At 38.2% G+C, this 24,541-nt stretch overlaps 1 protein-coding gene across 3 annotated transcripts in view; it reads right to left on the reverse strand.

Moving 5' to 3' along the window:
• Nucleotides 1-2,316: 2,316 nt before the first annotated feature.
• Nucleotides 2,317-24,541, reverse strand: part of MOSMO (modulator of smoothened) — a 69,498-nt gene continuing 47,273 nt past the window's right edge. The window contains exons 2-3 of one of the 3 annotated variants that reach the window (XM_027611373.2): nt 16,717-16,929; nt 2,317-5,079 (exon numbers count right to left, since the gene is read on the reverse strand). In XM_027611373.2, the coding sequence (XP_027467174.1) occupies nt 5,066-5,079; nt 16,717-16,929 (227 nt within the window). In that variant the 3' untranslated portion in view covers nt 2,317-5,065. Of the gene's footprint in view, nt 6,269-10,966; nt 11,809-16,716; nt 16,930-24,541 lie in introns of those variants that run through there. The other 2 variants (XM_027611372.2, XM_027611371.2) reach the window with 2 other exon arrangements.

Raw genomic sequence — 24,541 nt, forward strand, 5'->3', positions numbered from 1 at the left:
TTTGGGAGACTGATACAGAACTGTGGTACAGTGTGGGAATATGATTCTTTAACAATGGTCCCAGGTGATTATGACGTAACCAGCCCTTGGCTCATAGCTGGGGGACCCTCTTCTTTTTGGAACGCCTTCTTTTATGGAAGTCAAGAGAGATGAAGTGATGTACCCCCATGTCAACCAGCTTGTAAGAGGCTAAGGGACCTCCACTTAGTTTATCTAGGTAATTTCTCAAATGACTGTCTTCACTTTCAGGACCTTTAATTTGATAATTTAGAACACGTGCACCTTGTGGTAATCATCATATGGCGGAGAACCTCTTCCAATGTTGACCCTAGCAGTGGCTCCTATAGGCCAGATCAGAAAAAACAAAACCCCTCAAAATAGAAACTGCTTACCGACCACCAGTCACTGTGGGCAGGAGTCATGGGTTGACGGTAGTGTGGCATTTGGGAGGGCGTTTCGTCAAAACCAACAAGGCAGGAGAGGAGGGAGAGCAGAGAGAGGTAAGGAAGTCAGAAAAGGGAAGAGTTACAAGTGGCTGAGAGCAACCAACCAATGGCTACTCTGTGAACAAGGCGTGAGGGTCCTTGTGTCCAACCTACTGGAAATCCTGGGTAGAAGAGGCTGGCTAGCTTTGAGACACCATGTTGGAAGACATGAGGGCCCAAGACTGGTAGTTTTGTACTTTCACAGTTTCCTTGGCTCCTGGATACACAGGGTCTAAACATTTTACAAGAAGTAAACCCCAACATTGAAAAGTCATTGTTATTGCTTTTTCTATTTGAGCTTACATGATACACATGTTCTGGATGTATTTGTGCCAGATGGATAAAGCAGAATAAGGCTTTCAGCCTGTATGACCAGGCAAGAGGAAAGCTGTATGTGGATACCATCTTTCTCAGCTCTCCTCAGACAGTTTGTAGCTCATTTGGGTACCACATAAGGAATTAGAGCACAATAGGAATTTGTGTTTCTTACCTTAGGTTCTTGGAACCTGATCAGGGTCAACTCACCTCTGGTCTTTATTTAAGAGCTGTAGCCTGGTCCCATTGCCCAAGATACATTGATTGTGTGATTTCCTAATTCTTCCATTAATTCTATTTTTGCTTCATGTACTTTGACATTCCATTATTATGGGATACACACTTTGATTTGTTATGTTTTTCTCCTTAAATGACCATTTGCTATGGCCTGAATGTTTGTGTGTCCCCACCCTTACCCCTCCTCAAAATTCATATGTTGGAAACTTACTCCCTAAAGTGATGGTATTAGGAGGTGGGGCCTATAGGAGGCAGTTAGGTCATGAGGAGAGCCCTCATGAATGGGATTAGGGCTCTCATAAAAGAGGACACAGCCCCTAGCCCCTTCTATCCTGTGAGAATAAAAGAAGTCTACAACCCAGAAGAGGACCCTTACCCGACCATGCTGGTACCCTGATCTTGGACTTCCAGCCTCCAGAATTGTGAGAAATAATTTTTTTTTAAAGCGAGGTTGCAAGAAACACTGTTTTACATCTTTGTGCACTCTGAGATTTTATTTCTGTAAGATAAAGACACAAAAAGTAAAATGTATGAATCTAGGGGCTTTATTTTAAAAGTATAGACCCTAAAAACAAAAGTTTTTCTTCAGTTCACAGCCAGCTCATAAGAACCTTGTTGACTTTTTTCAAATCTGGGGAAAAAAACGAATTTCAAAGCTCTTTTAACTTGTTGATAAAATACTGTAGTGTTGTGCCATATTTAGTCTATAATCCTCCTGTGTTGGAATAAGCAGATAGTGGTGACTTTGATGATTTTGTCTTCAGCATTTAAAAGCCCCTTTGGTTTTTTTTTTTTTTAACTGAGATATGACATATAACATTATATTAGTTTCATGTGTATACTGTAATTCGATAGATGTATATATTGCAAAAATGATACCACAGTAAGTCTACTTAACATCTAATTAGATTTGTGTTTCATAAGCCACCTAGTCTGCAGTATTTTGTGATAGCAGCCCAAACAGACTAAGACAGTATTGTTGTGCTACATATTTTTTTAGATAGATATTTAGATTTTTAGATATTAACTTGTGTTTTCTTTCTTTCCCCCATTTCAAGCCAGTAGCAGGTGCTTTTCGTTGGGTTGAGAAGTAACCTGAAGTCAACATTTCTTTCTTTTTTGTAAAATCCTAAGCTAACTGAAAGATTAAAGTGACGTACCAAAGCATGGGAGGTGAAGGATGTGTTTAATGTCAAGAGGAGAAGTGTGAGTGTATCAAGATTCTTTCAGTTAAAAAAGACAAACCCAACTCAAACTGGCTTAAGGAAAAGAGGGAATTTATTTGCTCAAACAACAGAAAAATTGAAGGATTTACTGGTTTTGGACATGGCTTGATCCAAGGCTAATATGATGTTAACAGAAATCTGTCTCCATTTTTCAGCTCCTTTCTTCTGTGATGGCTTTATTTCTTACACAGGCTCTTCATGCGTGGTTGGCAAACTTGGACACCAGCAGCACTCAGTTCCCCCTCTCCCCAATTTAGCAACCCTAAAATAAGAGCACCTCTTTCCCAAGGAGCTCCAGGAAAGGCCCAGGCTTGGCTTGGTCATGTGATCCATTCATTTCTGAAAAAATCACTGTGGTTCTGATAGGCCAGACCTGGCTTCTGCATCCAGTCTTGGAGCCAGAGGGTGCAATCAGCCCCTTGAAAAAAGCTTGGTTTGTTTTGTTTTGAACCAAAGACAGGGACATGGGTACTAGGCAAACATGCCTCTGAGGGAAGCCAAAGGGGAAAAGAAAGAGACGGAGGTCAAGAAATCAGGTATCTGAAAATCAGAAGGAGTAAGGGCCTGCTCAGTGTTTGGTGGCAACACTTTGAGATGGCAAGACCTAAGAGGAATGCGTCCTCAGTCCAGGGAGAAAGTCTTCCTAGCTCAACAACTTCATCGCCATGCCCCAAGCGTGGGATGGACACAGAACTACTGCACCATTCAGACTGGAATAGTTGATGTCTCAGTAGTAATAAGTGTAGACAGAGGACAAATGACTGGAGGGGGCTTTCTAATGTTTGAACCATGGACTTCTGCACAACCCTAGGGTAATCCAGTACCCAGTAGATTTCCTATCAACAAGGTAGAAGGGATCTAGTTAATTGGTTTTTTAAGTGCTACAGAGGGGACAAGATATAGCCTGTTTGGGGAAATTTCCATGGGTGTTCAATTCCCAAAAGGTTCCCAGGAAAATCAAGGGGTGACATCATCTAGTTTAGCAATCAGTGAAGTTACCACGTAGCAGGACTGCAGAAAGCTTGACAGTGAGAGAGGAATGATGGAAGATTGAACACAAACAGCTCAATAACTTACATACTTTTCTCCCCCAACAAAATATATAATATTTATAGGTTGTTTCTAAGCAGGACTACCTTTTATGGTTGCTTGCATTCCACATCCAGAAGAAGCAAACCATAGATTCAGCTGCTCGTGTCTGAGCCAAGAAATCATGCAACTGGGACAAGCTATTTTTATTTCCTTCACACTAGCCAGGACAGAAGTAGTCCTCGATTTTGAAGTCAGAGAACCTAGGTTTGAAACCCAGATTCAAAATTACTAGTTACTGATCCTTGGGTAAGTTATTTCCCTTTTGATGCATGGTTTTCTGGTCTATAAGATACCTTTCCACTTCACCTCAGGAGGAGGATTAAGGTGACATATGGAAAAACACATAGCATGAATTTAATATTAGTTTCCTTCTCCAAACTCTTATTGAATGCCACTATTTCTTAACCACAATATTTTAAAATATATGTACTGCCTTTCATAGGGTAGTTGATACGCTTCAGTTCGAATGTCAGGTTATCATGGAATGTGGGAAGTTTCTGTTATCTAAGGTCTAAATTCAAGCAGCATTATTTGTCAGAGCAAAAAACTTGGAAACCGTCTAAATGAACATCAACAAGGGAGGACACACACACACACACACACACACTACAGCCACTAAAAATGCAGAAGACTCATATTTACTGACAGAAAGATAGCCATCATAAAGTAAAAAAGAAAGCAGTGGCAGACATGTGGAATATGCTCTTGCTTTTGTTAAAGCTGAACAGGATATATATATACACGATACACATATATTGTAAATACAGCAAAATATCTGCAAGAAACCTAATAAACTGTTATTAGTGGTAATTTCTGGAAGGTGGGTTGAGGGAGGATTTTTAATTTCCTATACCCCCTTTTTGTTTTTAATTTTACAGACATGTTACTATAAAAAAACAAAAAAATTCCTTTGTCCCAGTTTAGGGTTATGGTAACTTCCTTCTCCACAACAGCACTTAGGACAAGAAAAAGTTACTGATGACCCTGAAACAGCAGAAATGAGGTAAAGTGCTAAGAATGATGTGTGTGAGTGGGGGTGACACCACAGTAGGAGTCCACTTTGCTATTCACTAACGACATTAGTAAAATATGAGGTACTTAAAAGCTTTCTTAGATACATGGATTATTTTTCCCCTAGAGCAATTTATTATGCATAATGGAAAGGATTTTCTTTGATTGGTTCTTCAACTGCATTTGCATTTTGCCACAGAGAACAAAGCAGTGTAAAAGAATGAGTTTTTAAAATTTATTTAAGAAAATACTTAATTGTCTAAGACAACCAAATTAAATCTTTAAACATGAAAAGATTGCCAGAGTCAGGACACAGCATTTATTTTACTGACTTGCTCTGACAGATAATAGGGATTGATTTAATAGTGACCAAATACAATGGCAGTATTTACTAAAGGGCCATAACATGGCTGGTTGGGGATAACTGCACCTACAATGAGATCAAATCCTTGAGTCCATTCCTTTTAGCAGAAATTAAAACCATCTTGGCAGAGCCAAGTTTTTGCAAAACATACCAAATATACGGCTTCAAGATAGCTGAGAACCCAAAAGCTTGAAGAGGCCTCCAGAGAGTTCTCTTGGGATCAACTGGGTGCTTGCATCATCCTGGTCTTCTTTGTATTGGTATCAACATTGGAGCACTAGGAATTCGGTAGTCAAGGCTCTTCAGTCCACAAAGGGTCTTGAGTAGTAAAGGTCTTAGGTCTTGAATCCTAAGGAGGTCAATGAAACTGGCATATTATACAGTCAAATACTTACCAATAAAACAACCACATCTACTTATAAGGGCTGGAAGAATTTCACTGAAATAATCCTGGCAGATAGGTGGCTAGGTCTCTCAAATACAGTTTCATAATTTTCCTTTGTAACCTAGCCCCAAATTTTATTATAATTCAATTCACATGTAAAGCAATGTGCGAGGTCTCTAAGGGAAATGAGAAAGCCACATTCCTTGCATTCAGGAGTTTATAATTTAGTGATAGGGAGGTGTTTATTAGTAAGAATTGCAGCAACTAACATTTGAATGCTTTCTATGAGCCAGGCGCTTCCCATGCTTTCTTGTTTAAACCAACAATAACCCTATGACATAGGTACTGTTAACCCCATTCTACAGGTGAAAAAAACCAAGGCTCACAGAGGCTAGGTGATTTATCAAGGGTCACACAGCGAGTATTTTGGAATGGAGATTTGAATCCAGGCAGTCTACTTGCCTCAAGTAAGTTCTATTACAAAGGTATAAACCAAAGAGAAAGGACAAAAAATTAGTTATGTTTCAAATACGGGAGGGATTAGGGAAAACTGCGAGGAGGAGGTGGTGCAGTCACAGCCAAGACAAGGAGCAGGTGCAGTGAAAGAATGGAGACTAGCTGGTTTGGCTGTGTAAGGTGAAAAGATACAGTGGTGGGTAAAGAGAAGAGACAGACCGAAGCCAGATCATGAAGCTATACTAAAGAAGTTTGCACTTCGTTCTGTAGAGTGGGAATGAGAGGAACTCAAAGAAATGATATGCTTTCTTTTGTGTTATTTTGGTAGAAATTAGTTGGATGGAGTAGATGGAGATTAGTTGAAGGAAGTCCGGTTCAGACGCTGTAGGACATGAATAGCTGTTAGAGGTCAACTGTCCAAGGACCTTCTGTCACAGACATTTCCTGTGTTGGGTACTCTGCTATTGTAGAACTTCGGGAAAGGCAGTCTACTTTTCTGAGGCCTTGATTTCCTCATCTGGAAAATGGAAACACTGGATGTGCTCTTTTAGATTTCATCCAGCTCTAAAATCTTCTGAGTCTTATGAAAAATCTCTTCTTGAAATTTAATCTTGGGTGGTCTCAGTCTGTGCGTGGAATTGGGGCTGAATTGCAGAAAACTTGAATGTGCTTGAAAATATCCCATTGTTTTCTCCTCCTGGGAAAAGAACCAAAACTCTAAAAAAAAATAATACAGCATTATGCTATCTTTGATACCATTTATAAATACCTACTTTTATTTTGTTGCTGGGTAACTGTGACCCAGAAGAGTTGACTTTGCATAAGAGGAACCCAGTCTTCCAGTCTTGGGTGTTTTTCCTATAATCTCCTCATACAGTGGTTAGAACAGAGTTAGTGGAAGACTAAGTCAAAATTAGGTGTCTTTGGACTCATATTATTGTGGGGGTTTTTTTTGGCTCCAGTGGGAGGCTTGAACTCACGACCTTGAGATCAAGAATTGTATGCTCTACCGACTGAGCCAGACAGGCACCCTCACATTACTGGTTTTAAAGTTAATCTGTTGGGGCGCCTGGGTGGCTCAGCTGGTTGAGCGACTGCGTTCGGCTCAGGTCATGATCCTGGAGTCCCGGGATCGGGTCCCGCATCAGGTTCCCTGCTCAGGAGGGAGTCTGCTTCTCTCTCTGACCCTCCCCCCTTTCATGTGCTCTCTCTCTCCATCTCTCATTCTCGCTCTCTCAAATAAAAATCTTTAAAAAAAAAAAGTTAGTCTGTTTTTTCGTAAGGTATTACCAAAGAGAAAGAAGTGTTTTCTCCCACTCTTAGAAGTTGTGTAAGTCTACCATTACAAATTTCCAATTGACCTTTCAGAAATATTTATAGAACTCTTCAAATACCTCTCATCTGTGTTATATATCAGTATAGGTTTGGATGGTATGAAGATAGGGTGATTAGCTCATCCCTTTTGCCTGGAATTTTCCTAGTTAGAGCACTGAAAATCTCATGTCCCAGGAAACCCTTCAGTCTCAGGCAAATGGGGATGATTGGTCACCCTAAGAAGATGCCTTTACGATCCAGAACTCAAGAACATCCAATTCCTATTTTGTCTTTATCTTCCAACTCCCCACGAGGTTCCTGTAAAGGCCATATAAAGGATAAACAGCAGCAAAGGGTAAATGTGGTGCTTAATTGGTTATTAGTTATTATGTGGCTGGGCTAAATCCTGAGACCCCTCGAGAAAGCTACAGTAAAGCTGTGATGGAGCACATGGATGAGTCTAGAGACTTAAGGCCTCTGTCCTCTCCTTCAACTCAAATTTTAAAATTTTAGAAGCTAAGATCCTTTGGCCTGCAGTGAAGTAGAAATGTAAGACTGGAGCAAAGATGAATGGCCTTAGGTCTACGTGTGAGGGAGAAAGGCAAGATGGCTGGCTTTGAGAGCCTTGGCTCAGTGGATCTCTCTCAGATCATAAAAACATGATGCAGAAGAGAGAGAGCCACATATGTGTGGTCTTTTATTGCTGAGTGACTCTTCTTATTGGTAAACATGGCCTAATCCATATTCTGGAATATTACCGGCATCTCTTCCCAAGGAGGGAGCTGGGAGTGGAAGAAGAGAGGGAGACCTTCTCCCTGCCTGATGCTGAAACAAAACAATACCAAGGGACATGACAGTGTCATTGTGTGAATATGTAAAACCTCTGTAAGAAATCAACTTCTGAAGTGAATTTTTAAAATCAAAGCTTACTTCAAAGCAATAGAAGCCTTTTTAGTTTCTTTAGTAGACAATTTATTTTGATAAACTTGCTCAATAACAAAAATACAAGTGAAGAAAATTATGTTCATTTTATACAGTTTGTATTAACAATTTGTTTTGAAACTATTAATTGAAAAATGTTATAACCAATTAGAAAACAATTCTTAATAAAATTTGGGGTAATATACAGACCTTGTTCACAAACTCTAAAATCTCTTGAGGTGATACAACTAATAAGTCCTGTGTAGGGAATCCAACCTACACAGGCCATGTTTTTCCTTCATATATTTTTATCCTTCAAAAATTAGTTCTGAGAGACAGCTTACTGTTTTGAACTGTGAATGTAAATTTAATTTTTAAAAGAAGATCAAAGTGGGTTGATAAAATAGTTACTACAATCGGAGTAACTTGTGGCTAGTAGTCTTTTAATAAAGACAAAATAAATGCAACATGTTCTTCCCATGAAGCCCACGATGCGAAATAATAGCTAAGAGTATGTCTAAAGTTAGTTTCCAATACTTTTTCAGGGTCTTTCCTCTAAATCAATAGACTGTATGTCACCAGGGCTATTATTTTACTTAAGAGATTAAACAGTGAATTCACAGAACGTCAAGCAGGGATATCAAAGCTTTAGGCAAAAGGGTAAAAACCAATGAAGTGTTTTGGTCATTTAGAACATTAAAAAAAGAAAAAAGAGGAGCCATCCTTCAAAACAAATGGAAGAGAAAATAGGATAAGAAGTAGAAGAGTCAGAAAAATTACATACACACATTAACAACATAGAACATGGATTACCTTTGGAAAGAATCATACTGAAATGTTTGCTTTTAATGAATTGAAGATTTTTCATGTTTACAGATGTTTAGGCATGTTCAATAGGAGCTTCCAAAAATTTCAAACTAGTTTAAGTCTTGTGCAAATAAAACCTATAAATAGTTTTCAGATTTTACAGTGATGTTCTTAGGTATGAGAAGAATGCACACACTCTAAAAACAACGTAACAGACAAAAGTTTGACAAATGATTGCACCATAAAACAGTGTTTTATATACAGTTTACAAGCTATGATTTCCTGCTATAAATTAATATTGTACTACATAGTACTCATTATAGTGACCTTTTTAAAAGCAACTGCTGACAGTTGTCTATCTTTTCACTTACAGGTTTTATAGGATTTTATATGAATGAATCTATTTCATTGTTTGGTCTGGAAGAGTACAAAGATTTGACTTCACATACCACTCAATGGGACAGTCTCAATCCTGGGTTAGAGTGCTGACTGGTTAGAGGGAATGTTCCCCTAGCAGCCCTTTATGCACTGGACCTCCAAGACAATGATGAAATTAAAGACAACTTAATGGTTTGGGTAATAGATACAAATAAAACCCTAAATTTTGTAATCTTATACGCAATACCACTGTAAGTGAAAGAAGTAAACAGTGGGGAAATTCTTAGCAGCTGAGAAACTTTCTCTCCCCATGCTCATGATCCAGTTAAAAATATTTTGAGAAACTATTTACAATAAAATTCATCTTTTGGAAGAGAAAAGCTCTTGGTCATATCATAAATTAATTTGAACCATACTTTGCTAACACTTTATCTCAGTGGTATAATGGTGACAACCAAAACTTTCCTTCAAAGTGATCCATTTGAGGACCAATCAAATCACAATGGGAACAGCAATCCCAAATGTCCATAGAACACGTCCAGTGGTATTCTCAGAATTAACTAGACATCATAATACTTGGGGAAAAATAGTCTCCTTCAGTCATTTCCCAAAAGGTTTCTTTGACCCTGGGAAGGAAAAGTGTGACATTCCCCCAGAACACTCAAGGAATGCACCACAGTGGTGGTTCACCTCTTACCCTGACTCCTGAGTGAGCTGAAACACTGGGGTTTTCTTTCACAATAAAATACTGCTGAATTAACAGTAAGATATATGAATGTCAAACAAGCCAGTGTGAAACACATCAGGCTCCTCCATTTTATACTTTGAATATCTGAGGAGGCAGCCCCATTTCTGAAGTAATCATTTTATAATTTATAACTGAGCTTTCAAAAAAACAGTGCATTCATTTCTGTTTGTGTGAAGCATGTACTACACGGGACTCTAACTCTACTGGGACATTTGGGTTGCCGGTTTCACTAGAAAGAAGAAAAACAGCTCCATTGCCAAGAAAGAGCCTCCTGCCCCACATTTCAAACAAGAGATTATCTATAGTGCTCATCTGGAAAAACAACTAAGCACTGATATGAAAGCACGGAAACGTGGAGAAGAGAAATACTGTATTTTAAAACTATTTGTGGATTCGAGGATTAGCGGCAACGCTTCTTCTTAGGAAAAAATGTAAAGCTGTGGGTTTAGTACAGCCCTTTAAAGTAAATGCAAAAATGTTAGCTTTTAGCAAAGGCATATAGCATATAAAGAAAATACTGTATTGCTCAGGTTTTTGATAGAGAAGATGTATTAATAATGCTTACAGATGAAAAGAACATAAATTTAGTTTTTATAGCAGAGTGCAGTTAGTGTTGTAGATAGCCAAAATATTATAAATTGGTATTACTAGTGAACTTTGTATTTATGTAAAGTTGTGTGCTTGAACATAGAAAATGCATTATTTATGTAACAGACTGAGCCAGTAGAAAAAGAGAACCTCTGTACAACAGACGACAGTTGCCAATAATTTAAATAGTGTCAGATTCCCCAAATTATAAGGTTTTACATGATCTTACCTTCTACTATCATATACAAATAAATTAACCCTACAAAGAATTTTAGCTTAACTTAAAATTGGACCTAGAAAGGTATGGGATTATTTGTACCTATTACAAAAACCTGTTAAAATCAAGGGCTGCTACAAAGAATGAGGTAAACTGAAGACTCTCTCCACTATGCAGCCTTCAGATAAATGGCTTTTTTTTTCTATTGAGTTCTAGGTTTGCACACCACAGTGTTTTGCTAGCAAAGCATTCAGAGTTCTCTTCCAGGAACTGTTTGCATGTGTGTGTATATAAATTTACACACACACACACACACACACACATATATACACACACTGTATACTGCATCAGCAAAATATATATATTATATATATATTTATATAAATATAAGGAATATTTCCCCCACCCACCCACCCCCAACATGTTTCTTAGTGTTTTTTTGTTTGTTTTGTTTTGTACACAGAGAATAGGGAATTTCAGGATTTTTACAGACATTTTAGCAAACAAGTTTTGATCTATTGGCTTCTTGGTGTAGTAATGCAACAGCAAATCATTCTGGTGCCAAAGGCTCATACCATTACAAGGAAGCTGTGAACACTAATTTCTTAGGAGGTGAGGCCAGCCCCACGTGAACTTCTCTTGTAACCCTCTGGTCCACCATGATTCATAAATAGTTAGACTTTTTTTCCCTCAATTAATCATTAAGACATTAAAAACGGAACAACAGAGTCACAAAGGGCCACATGCTTTTCAGTATAAAGCATTCTCCTTCACTAGGTTGCTATCACAGTGCAGACCTGACTGCCTGAATATGCTCAGGAGATTTAGTCAATATTGTCTGTATTTGGTTATGGAAAAGGCTCTCATTTTTGTTTGTTTGTTTGTTTTGTTTTTAAATCCAAAGTGCATAGTGAGAACAAATCAAAGCATTTTTTTTTCCTTTTCAGCATCAGTTTCATCTAAGCATCTTCCTATGAGAGGACTTACTTAGATGCCTTGCCTTTGTCCTCCCCCCTCCAAAAATAAAAAAATAAAATAAAATAAAAAATAATAAAAGAGTTGAGCAATTTAGACATTCATCAGCCCGGTAAACAAACTTTGCCAGCAAATAGAAGTCCTACTATTGTAAAGAAAATTGATAAGACAAAAAGTACATATGATGACCCAACTACTGTGTTGTTGGGTAATTTATAAGGTTGACCTCCGACTTCATTGATGTAAAATCCTATCGGAAATATTAGGGCAGCCATACAGAAAAGGATCACTGTAAAACAAACCAAAACACAACATTAGTAACACGGTTTGGTGATTAAGAAAACAATGAAAATTTGGCACAAAGGAAGTTTATAAGAACGGTTGTGGATTGATAACATGGTCAAACCTGTTAAAACATTGACCACTTGTCAAAAGATTTACATCTTCTACAGATCACGTAATATCCCCAAAGCCTAACAATTAAATATAGTAAAAGCTGGGCTAGCCTTTTATATATGTGTTAGGACGATTTTGAATATCAGAATTAAGAAAGGGATCCAAACCTACTAAGTGCTTATATAAACTATTCTTTTTAAAAATTTTAATAAAAAAATTTTAATTCCAGTATATTTAACAGACAGCATTATATTAGTTTCAGGTGTGTGCATAAACTATACTTGACCACTTAAAGTAGTGATTAAGGGCTCAAGCTAGAATCAGAGAGGGGCTATGTTCTGGCTTCACTACTTATTAGCTGTGCAATATTAGGCTTCTGGTTCCCTTCTAATGGGGTAAATACCAGAAGGATAAACAAAACAAGGTCAAGTCCCTGGCACAGTGCCAGGTTGATAGTAAGTGCTGAATAAACGTTGCATATTATTATTATCAGTTATTATTCTACCAATTCTGTTCCTCAGTTGGTATTAGAAGGAATTGGAGAAAAGGTACAAACAAATATAGTACTACTGATCTTACTCTGATTTAAAATCACTTAGTGGAAAGAACCTCAGGCTTCTGAGATGATTAGTAAACTGTCAGAGTGGTTCTCTCTCATTATGGACAATGTTAGAAAAAAAATCTCTCAGGTTTTCTGAGTACACAGGTTAAAATGGGGCGGGGGGGGCTTCTTTGCGTTTTGTATACAAACACAATGAAATATATTATTTGCTAAAATGTTTCTAGAAAGGTATCAGCAAACCCAGCATCTGGGTAGAATTCCGGAGTCCTCTGTTTCAGCGAACAGCTTGTGCCCCTGGGCTACCAAAGAAACACTCTTCCTAGTGAACACAAATTACCCATTGATAGGCTAGCTTTTCCAAGAGAATATTTTATGCTTTTTGAAAGCACATTGGTCAAATATTCATAGTCCTTCAAATTTCTTTGGAGGCGGAAATGTTTCTTCAGTGTAATGTGAAAACAGGTTACTATACTCACTGCATGTGAAGAGGTGAAGCTTTCCATTATTAACTGAATGAGAAACTTCTTCCGAGTTAAACATATCCCCAAGAATACAGACAAAGTCCTGGATAAACATAGCAGCTGACACTTGTCCTAAATTATTTTTGTGTTAATCAATCAACAAATTTAATAGGAGAGTCCTTAAAAAGCCAATTAGGAATTTTTCTGGAAGAAATACCTCCAGGGTAATATCCAAGGTATTAAAAAGTAACATTTTCTTAATACGTTAGTTTACAGAACACATCAGCATTCTTGTTTGCTTTGCACCACCTAGATGGATTATCTTATATTACACAGACAGCCTACTTCATTTTGGGCCAATGACCACATCAAATAATGTTACATCAGTGAATTTGGATTCTTTCAGGTGCCTACTACAGAACAAATGAAAAATTCAGATATTAAGTATTAGATCTTTTGGACTTTCTGTTGTACAGTCAGCAGTAAAAGACTATTAGTGCTGCCGAAGCCCACTTATCTGTGTTATCTGCCACCAATTTCTAACAGTTCTTATGCTGTAATATGGTTTGGTAAGTAAAATGAAACCATAATCTAAGCAGTTATACACAATCTAACAGAAAAACAATGGGATAAAGTTATTGCTTTAAAAACAATTTGTTTCTTAATGTTGACTCATCTAATCTCAAGAAGCACAGATAATTTAGAAGTGCTTTAGAGATATGCAGATATTACAGTTTATTGTTAATTAATGTGCCAACTTCATTCCTATCTTTTTCTACTTTCTATTGTAAAATAAAAATCTATCCTTCATAAGGGAGTAATCATTTAATGATTATATTTAAAGTAGAGTTTAATTTTTTACAAGAGTTAAGTGCTTTCCAAATTAGTTAGGAAAAGCTTAATCAAATACTAAGGAAGCAGTAAACTCCTATTTGATCTAATCCTGGTTTTTAATCCAAAGAGTTAGGTTCTCTATACTTCTGGGAAGATTTAATGAAAGTGGATGAGTTTTCTTTCAAGCTATTGGGACCTGTGAGGTTACTTTAGATCTTAAAATATTATTAATGCTGATAACATCTATCAACTGTTGACAATTAAATTTTGGGTCCTAAATAAGCCTATAAAGGCCTCACTTCCTATCTTCCATGGCACAGATTTCTCGATAGTAAGAGTCAGATATTGAGTTTACTGGGAGATGAGAATGTAAATTACAGTGGCAGAGTTAAGGATAGGGTCAGACTTGAAAAAAAAGACACATCTTTGTTACCTTTGCCCCCACAGGCAGGCTGCATCACGTGTGACTCTCCTCTGAGAGAGCTCCCCACTGTGTAAACCTATTAGAAAATGTTACCCTGACATTTTTACCAAAACTACAGTTTAAGAGGAATAGAAATACATACAGTAGAAATAAAGTACATTTTCAAAGGCTGAAGGGAAATACCAGGGGGACATAAATCCCTCTCAGGACTGCCACCCTAGTGGACTAGCTCTGGTAACAAAAACAATGTATTTAGGGGCGCCTGGGTGGCTCAGTTGTTAAGTGTCTGCCTTCAGCTCAGGTCATGATCCCAGGGTCCTGGGATGGGGCTCCCGCATTGGGCTCCCTGCTCAGCGGGTAGCCTGCTTTTCCCTCTCTTACTCTCCCTGCTTGTGTTCCCTCTCTCACTGTCTCTCTCTCTGTCAAATAAATAAAAATAAAATCTTAAAAAAAACCCAAAAAACAAAAACCAATGTATTTAAGGCAGCTGAGAAGAGTAATGCAGCCCGCCCTATGCTTACTTAGATGACATTAACTACAAGTATATTGTTGAGCTAAAAAACCAAGGTACAGAATAGTATAAATAGAATATATATTCATAGAACATTCACACATATACATATATGTTTCCATGCATAAGACACCTCTGGTAGGAAATCCCAGAAACTCTTAACAATGGTTGCTTCCAGCAAAGAGGTATTGAATGGCTAGGTAATGGAGCCACACATGAGACTTACTTTTCACTTGATGACCCTTTCCTAGGCTTTGAATTATGTATCATATGCACATATTATTTTTAGAAGTTACTATTTTAAATTTTTTTAAAAAATAAAGGAAAAACACATTACATTTGGAGGTAGCTACATATACTTAAGTATCTGCTGAAAGGAAATGAAAAACGAGATAACCCTAGTTCCTTCTATTTATTGGGTGGCAAGAACCAAAGGCTCACACAGCATTTCAATGCTTTCTTCAACTCATCCTAAACTAGTGTTACTATTCAATTATATTTTGATCTTTGGTATTCAGAGCATATGCATTCCCAAATGTTAACTAAATCCAGAAACTAAATCCTCCTACTTTGACTTTATTTTACTTCTTAAAGAATGAATTCTGTCTGGATAAGTAATTGTTATCTGTGAGTAAAGATTCTCTTTAAATTCTTCACCAATTAATTTAGCAGCACTGTCTCCGCAACTGCCTGTGGACCGTACGACTCAGAAAAGAATGGTCTCAGGAGGTCTGTTTGTTTCACATTTCTTAACAAGAACGGAGAAGACTTTTTTAGTCAAAGTCAACTTGATCTAAATTTTAAAATTAAGGGAGATGTATAGACAGAAATAAAACAACAGACCCAGAAACATATACATTAAAGAGTTTCACAGAGAGGCAGAAACTGAGACTCATGAACTAATATCCCTATCTTATGGTCTTTAAGGATAAACTGAGCTTTAACATTAATAGGGATTCATGGGAATATGCCTTACCCCTACCATACAAGTTCTAAATGAAAGTATCAAATGAAAGTAAGCCGTGTTATAATATTCACTTTTTAAAACTTACGCAAACTTGATATAATTATAAGGCATTGAATTAGAAGTTAAATCCCATGGTATTTGGTATAAGGATTGTTATCCTGTTCTTTAGAGCAAAGTTTCTCAAGAGGGTCCTATTGCCACTTTGGGCCTGATGAGTCTTTGTTGTGGGGAGCTGTCCTTTGCATTTGTAGGATGTTTTGCCATTATCCCTGGCCTCTACTCAAGATGCCAGAAAGATCTCCTTAGCCGTGACAATAAAAAAATGTTTCCAGCCATTGACAAATATCCCCTGGGGGGCGTGGGGGGGGGGACAAAAGTGCTTTAGAGAGAAAGAAGCAAAAAAACAAAATTACAGAAATATCTTTCCTTTGTGCATTTTTGCTGCTTTTAACTTGGGAAAATCCCCTGATGTGTTGGGAAATTAAACCAATTTTGTAGAGTACAAGAGAATGTATAATATGTACCATACCCTAGGGCATAGCTTAATGGAGTATGAAATGTTGATAAATAACTATTAAACAACGAAATGTGTTGGTTTTTTCAATGGTCACACAACTTACAGTAGAAACTCAAAATTAATGATATTAAAAAGCAAATCACCACCTTAATCTAATTTATATTTCTGTACATTTTCTTCTAGATTTACCTTTATTTGGTAGAGGATACCAATACTTTCAAGAAGAATAAAAGACTCAGGTTAGTGACAGCTCTGAGCCACAGACCTGGACCGCTTATGTCACAATGTGAGCAAAAATAAAATTCATTAAAATAGCATTTCATACAAAGCAATTAAGGTTTGGATGTCTTGGTCTTGTGGTGAGAATTCTAAAGAACTGATGGGACTGTGTAGAGTCTATATGACAGCCACAGCAAGTAGTGCTCTTTGATGATCATGGAGTCCTTATGACTGATTTTTGATATCTTCATTAAAATATCAGTGTGCACGCCTTCTAGACAAATTTAGTAAGCACAGGTTACTTACTTCCAGTGAATGCTATCCATCGAGCATATTTTGTAGCTTCTCTCCGCCAGTGGGAAGCCACCAGCAAACCACATGTGACAGTCAATGAAATGATTCCCATGATGATAAAAAACAGCGTGGTGACCCACTCTGGGGGAAGCCGAGGTGGGATGCACGTCCGGTCTCGTCCATGGATTGTTTGACACTGTCGCACGAGGCCCACAGTGAGTGCTCCTGGGGAGATGCAAAAGGTGGGAGTATTTTAGTGGGTTTGGCATTCCCACGGAATATCCCCCATCAACACCCCTTTAGTCCTTAAATCTTATTTCTGTGTAGGTCACTCAGGCATTTAATTCCACTGAGTCTCACGATTCAGCATTCCCTTGTAGTTCACAATGTAGTCATACTTAACATACAAAGTGAAGTTAAAAAAAAACTTGCAAAAACCACAAACGCAGTTCTTTCAGTCATTCATTAAACAAATACTTTTCTGAGTACTTGTATCAGGCAATGTTCTGGGCTCCAGGGAAATAACAATGAACAGGACAGATGAGGCTCCTGGTCTTGCTGAGCTTACATACTAGCCAAAAGACCTGGAACTTTTCTATTCTCAGATCCAAGACTTACTGCATATTATTTGATTTTGGATGAGGAGAAAAACACTTTTCAGGAATCTGAAGACAAACTTGAAATATGTCAGTAATAAAATATAGATAAAATTAAATAACGGATTAAGTATTGGAACGAATATATTTTTATTAAAGTTAAAAGGCCTAAGAACAGGGGCACCTTGGTGGCTCGGTTGGTTAAGTGTTGGACTCTTGGTTTCGGCTCAGGTCATGATCTCAGGGTCCTGGGACTGAGCCCCATGTTGGGCTCCATACTCAGCACGGAGTCTGGTTGAGATTCTCTCTCCCTCTCCCTCTGCCCCTCCCACTTGTGAACCCTCTCTCTCTAAAATAAATAAGTAAAATCTAAAAAAAAAGGCCTAAGAATATTATAATATAAACACTTCCATTAAATTCAAGAAAATGTTGGGAAACTAGTAGGGTCCTCCTTGTGGTAAGTTCAACAATTTCTGTGCAATGCACAAGTGTTCAGATTGCTAAACCATTACTAGCATGCTTCAGCAGAAAAGCATAAAGGCATTAGTGGTAATTTTTCAAATGCCCCCTCTCCCATTTAAATACCATGATGGTGATTTTTGTAAAACATCAGGTGCTATTTTCACATAAACATGTTCTTATGTCAAACCCAGGGAACCCCTCTATCAAATTTGGGGTGAATTAATTTACAGAAAACTAGATATGGCAAAAATACTTATTTTATTCTCTTCCCCATTAAGAACAATTAAAATGTTACTTTTGAGTGAAAAAGAGCAACTGCAAATGGGATCACTGTTGCCTAAAACATAAGAAATTTCTGGAACATAACAGATTTCTGCATTTTTTTTAGTCTTATTTTCTCAATTGGAACAAAAATAATGACAACACCAACAACAAAAAGACATTAACCTCAAAATCACAGCACTTGCCACAAACAAGTACCTTTTTTGAGGACAGTCAGTAAAATTCCAGTGAGAGGCATTTTGGGAAGCTGCCTTGATGGGAGCAGATAGCAGAGCTGGATGTGTGTATACAGATGTATGCGTGGGTAGGTGGGGCTGTTGGAGGCAGGGGGCTCTCCTGCAACCTGAGTTTTGCCACTGATACACTTTTAGAAATAAAGCAATGTGTTCAAAGAAAATGAAGCAAAAGATCAGTTCTCTCAAAACTCTCCCCCTCTAATGCTAATTGACTCTTTTGGTTGAATGGAAGAAAAAGAGTACTCAAAGAGTACCTTTTTCTCTCAAATCATCCAATACTTAGGTCCATCTTGTGATCTCCGCAAAGGTGTAAACAATGTTATAACTGTAGGATCATCTCTGGCAGGATGGAGGCAGATGGGGGTTTGGAGGGGAATAGAAAGTGAGCAAACCTTCATAATAATGCCACACACTATCCCTCTTTCTAGCTGCTGCTTGGAGCTCAGTCACTTAGTAGGTCAAAGAAAAGTAAATCAGTTCAAAGTTTTGACGCTTAATTGCCAACCTTAAAATTATCATATTAAAAAAAAATAGTAATTGCTTGAACCAGAGAAAGCAAAGGGTAGGGGCGAGTAGGCACCAGGAAGTTGAATAATTGTTTTTAAATTGAAACACTAAAAAGTTTCCTTGAAAAGAAAACTTGGGGGACAGAGGGTGTCTTATTATGATAAAGCATTTTATTATAATTTTGGAAATAAGGTATTCACAGCAGCGCTCAAGAGTGAACAGGAAACTACTCTTGATCACTCAGCAAGACTTTTTTTTTTTAAGATTTTATTTATTTGACAGAGAGAGACACAGCGAGAGAGGGAACACAAGCAGGGGGAGTGGGAGAGGGAGAAGTAGGCTTCCTGCGAGCAGGGAGCCCAATCAGCAAAAGACTTCTAACAAATTACCCTCTGTAGTCCCTATCCCATTTATAAAGCTGTAATTGCTATAAAAATAGCAACAGGCAATGAACTATCCTCTGAAAAATGCAATATTGTGGATTCTGATTACAGTAGTAACTTTCTTTACAACTTAATTTAAAATACAAAGAGTTTTATTGGTAACTGTATATAATTAATGAACTTAGATTTACATTTGACAATTACTTTTTGCTGGCAAATATGTAAACCTGTAGGTTCAGTAAATCATAACTAAAATATCTCTCCTTCAAATTTTTCTGAGTATCTTATGTTACCTCTTACTTTCCATTTATGGACACTGCAAACAGCGTTAGGGCTCAAATTTAACATAACCTTCTGTGCCTGTAGATTGTTAAGCTTTCTGAGTGGGATCGTTCCTGCTTCCCCTCCTGACTGGCATACCACACCAGGTGAATAGAAATAGAACAAGAAAATGGAAATGAAAATGAGAGCTGTCCCTTCCACAAAGCATATGGAAATAGCCTGACAGATGTTCAGTTTTAAAAGAAGAATTATGTTCCTGTAATTACAAAAGTCCGTATTACCACAAATCGAGACCAAATACTCTGCAGCTACATTCTGGAAGAAAAGAAAGCTAAAGCTAGCTGATAGCCATAAGATATGCTGTATATAAGAAAATCATCTCACAAAATTGTGAATTATTGAATGTCTTTGTGCCCAGCATTGTTATGGTGGTCGGGATTCCAAAAACTAATACTCTGTCACATTTTCAGTGAAAATAGACTTCCCTTAAATAAATCATACAGGTTAGTACAAAGAGTCAACATTGTTGAAGTTCTTTTTCATGAGTAAGACTCTAGGTCAACATAGTTTATATCATAGTCACATATTTTCCATAAGCTGTCTGGGGAAAGGGATCTGTAAAGGTACCTGTGCTGCTATTACATCTTGTAAATTCAGGTACTGTTAGTACCCAAACTCACACTGGTCTTTAAATCTCATCCTCTACCTCAAAGAATTATCTCCTACTTGTAGATTCAAATCCATCTCTTATGTTGACTAGCCAAGATTTTTTATATCCTCCAAATTCCCAGGACACATCACACAATCATGTACTTGATTTTAACTTTTTTTTTTCTTTACCTCAAACAGAAAATGGGTTTTTTAGGAAGGAACTGAACCTTCTACTTCATTGGTAACCCCCAGAATGGCCTGCAGCAGTGGGCACGAAGCATGAATTAATAAGCAACTGGTGAACTTAAAAGAATGAAAAACAACCTAAATTTAAAATCACATAGCATTAGTTTCTTCTACATACCTTCTATTGGTGTAATTTCCTAAAGCACGCTAATTAATAATTAGGCACAAGCTCAGCCATTCACTGATTTTTGTTTTGTTTCATCCAACAGGTCTTTTGCTTCTGTAAGGGGCCTATAATTCCATTTCTCAAACAGCCAATCCATCTTTACCCTGCAGCTGTTTCCTAGGTAACCAATCCAGCCAAATAAAAGACTTGCACACAATAGGAAAAAGGAAACCAAACTAGGAACTACAGCATCCCACATGCCTCTCAGTAGCTCACCTGTGTATCATTACACACAAAAGGAAGTCATAATGAGTCTTACCCTGTTGACTGGGGTATCTTAACTAAAGAGGCTTTTGACTCTCATCATCTATAGATCCAGACACTGCTGAAAAGATTTAACAGAGCCAGTCTGAGCATGTCTGTTGCCACAATGAGGATGATTATAAGGCATATCATTACAAGTAAAATCTGTGCCACAGAAAATCGGAAACACAGGGCTTATAAAGCAGACACACAAGCCCAACAGAGTCTGTCAGAGCTAATCATGTCCAGTAAGCGCTGGCCAAACTGGCTAGAGAGAGCAGGGGGATGACACGGTTTCTGATGAGAGGTCAGGTGTTAATAGTATTCAGGATCTTGTGTATACGAAAATTCACTTTTTCCCTGCTGTTTTCATGATTTTATGTCTTTGTTTTTTTACTATGATTTGTCTGTGGGTGGATTACTTAAAATCTATCCTTACTTGGAATTCGTTGAGATTCTTCAATGTGCAGATTTAAATTTTTCATCAAATTTGGGGAGATTTCAGTCATTATTTTTTCAGATATTCTTTCAATCCCTTTCTTTCTCTTTTCTCCTTCTGGGACTCCCATTATGTATGTGCTGGAAGACCTGATAATGTCCAATTGGTCTCTCAATTGCTCTTTTCATTTTTTATTTTTCTGTTTCTCAGGTTAAATCATTTCAATTGACTTGTCTTCGAATTTGCTGAGTCTTCTACCAATTTTTCATTTCAGTTATTGCTCAGGAATTTCTATTTTCTTTATATAATTTCCATCTTTTTATTAGATATTCTCTATGTGATGAGACATTGTTTTCTTACTTTAAGTCTTTATATATGGTTTCCTTTATTTTTTGGAACATACTTATAAAAGCTGATTTAAACTCTTTGTCTAGTAAGCCCAATGTCTGGGCTTCCTCAGGGGCAGTGTCTATTGACTGCTTTTATTTTTCTTCTGTATAGTACATACCTCCCGTTTGTGTGTCTTTTAATTTTTAGTTGAAGATTTTGTAAAATATTACAATGTGACAACTACGGAAATCAAATCCTCCTGTCCCTAGGGTTTGCTGTTGTTACTGTTTTTGTTTTTTAAAAGATTTTATTTATTTGACAGAGAGAGAAACACAGCGAGAGAGGGAACACAAGCAGGGGCAGAGGGAGAGGGAGAAGCAGGCTTCCCGCCAAGCAGGGAGCCCTATGCGGGGCTCGATCCCAGGACCTTGGGATCATGACCTGAGCCCAAGGCAGACGCTTAACGACTGAGCCACCCAGGCGCCCCTGTTGTTACTGTTTGTTTACTGACTTTCCTGGAATAGCTCTGTAAAGTTTGGATCATTGTTGTGTGTGGCCTCTGAAGTCTCTGTTCCATTAGCTCAGTAGTCAGCTAATGGTTGGAATGAGATTTTTTTTTTTAAGATTTTATTTCTTTGACAGAGACATAGAGAGAGAGCACAGATAGGGAGAACAGCAGGCAGAGGGAGAGGGAGAAGCAGGCTCCCCACGGAGCAGGGAGCCCTATGTGGGGCTTGATCCCAGGACCCTGGGATCATGACCTGAGCCGAAGGCAGCCGCTTAACCGACTGAGCCACCCAGGCACCACTAAAGATTTTTTTAATTATGTATTTGAGAGACAGAGAGAAAGAGCATGAGAAGGGGGAGTGGCAAAGGGAGAGGGGAAAAAACAGATTCCCCACTAAGCAGGGAGCCCGATGTTGGGCTTAATCCCAGGACTCCAGAATCATGACCTGAGCTGAAGGCAGATGCTTAACTGACTGAGCTATCCAGGAATCCCTGGAATAAGATTTCTTTAAATGCCTTGAATCAATGTGTCTCTCAGCCTTTGCTGTCTGCCTGTTGTGGTACATTTTCATTGCTCCAATAGGCAATTAACAACTCTGCCTTAGTACTCACTTCCTGCTTGCACAGAGCCTCAAGTTTAGCTAGAGGCAAGAGATTAATTAAGACCTATCCTGCAGGGTGCCTGGATGGCTCAGTTATTAAGCATCTGCCTTTGGCTCAGGTCATGATCCTGGGGTCCTGGGATTGAGCCCCACATCGGGCTCCCTGCTCAACGGGAAGCCTGCTTCTCCCTTTCCCACGCCCCCTGCTTGTGTACCCTCTCTCGCTGTGTCTCTGTCAAATAAATAAATAAAATCTTAAAAAAAAAAGACCTATCCTGGGTATGTGAAAAGCCCTAAATATGTGTAGAGCCTTCTAGATTCCTAGGAATATGTTGGAGTTTTTCAAAGACTCCTTTGGACATCCTGTTCCCCATTTTTCCTTTATGTTTTTTAGCCTTTTGTTACTGTCAAATAAACAACCTCAGGTACCCTGCAATTTTTTAAAAATGTATTTATCTGAGAAAGAACACGTGAATGGGGGGGAGGTTGGGGAGGGGTAGACAGAGAGGGACAAGCAGATTCCCCACTGAGCCAGGAACCCAACATGAGGCTTGATCCCAGGACCCTGAGATCATGACCCAGGCCCAAGGCAGACGCCCAAATGACTGGGCAACCCAGGTGCCCCACGTACCTGCAGTGTTAAACAACTAGTCCTGATTGCTTTTAACAAATATCCTGGGGGTGAGACAGAACAAGCTCTGAATCTGGTCCAATAAAGGTAAGACCTGAGGAGATTCTCAGTGAGCTGACATATCAAATGGTAGCAATTCTCTGAGGATGGGGCTTTAAGGAGCACCAGACCCTTTTGCCATCTCAAATGGTTGCTGAGCTGCTGGTTTACACCGCTACCAAACTTGCAAGGCTACTGGCTTTCAAGGCTACTATGTAGCTGAGAGGGGGTGTGTGATTAGCACAATTTAAACTGCCACAAAGCTTGCTGTTCTTGCCAAGATTCAGGTGATTTTAATAAATGCTCCTTGGATTGCTGTAAGCCTTAGTTAATTTCCGGAGTTCTGAAAAAGTTGATCTGACAATTTTTGCCAGTATTCTTATTGTATTTATGGAGGAGCAGATTTTCAGAAGTCCCTGGTCCACTATCACAGGAGTTAAACGCAACAAGTCACAATTTGAATCTCAGCTTTGACACACTTGAGCAAGTCCCTTAATTTTCCTAAACTTGCTTCAGCAGAAAAGTAATATGACTTAACATTTAGGTTTCTGTGAGAATTAAATTAGATGATGAGATAATACTTGTAAGCAATTGCAACTGTAAACACTAAATAACTGGGGCACCTGGGTGGCTCAGTTGGTTAAGCGACTGCCTTCGGCTCAGGTCATGATCCTGGAGTCCCGGGATCGAGTCCCACATCGGGCTCCCTGCTCGGCGGGGAGTCTGCTTCTCCCTCTGACCCTCTTCCCTCTCGTGCTCTCTATCTCTCATTCTCCCTCTCTCAAATAAATAAATAAAATCTTAAAAAAAAAAAAACACTAAATAACTATTACATGTCTTCAGGGAAGTAAGTGAGATATTTTTGTTTTAGTTAAAAAATACACAGGGCAGTAGACAAAATAATTTAACACAATAGTACACTCATGAAACTCATATTCCAAAATAAAAAGGTTGACATCTGATGGTTGCCATGGCTACCAGTCATAAAAAGTACTCAGGACATCACTTTTCTGCCCAACTGCTTTAGTGTATCATTCAGGTTGAAGATGAAGCATAAGGCAAGTTCAGACTTGCTGAAATAAAAGCTCTGGGGACAGATTTTATAGGAATAGCAAGCTGGAAATATTGAGATTGAGAATGCTTTGCTAACAGAATGAAATAACAAAATGTTTTCTTGGATAGCAAGTAAATAGAGAACAATCATTATTCTTTTTAGTTTGATTTTCTTTTCCCTT

Source organism: Zalophus californianus, chromosome 10 (assembly GCF_009762305.2).
Source record: "Zalophus californianus isolate mZalCal1 chromosome 10, mZalCal1.pri.v2, whole genome shotgun sequence".
NCBI lineage: Eukaryota > Metazoa > Chordata > Mammalia > Carnivora > Otariidae > Zalophus > Zalophus californianus.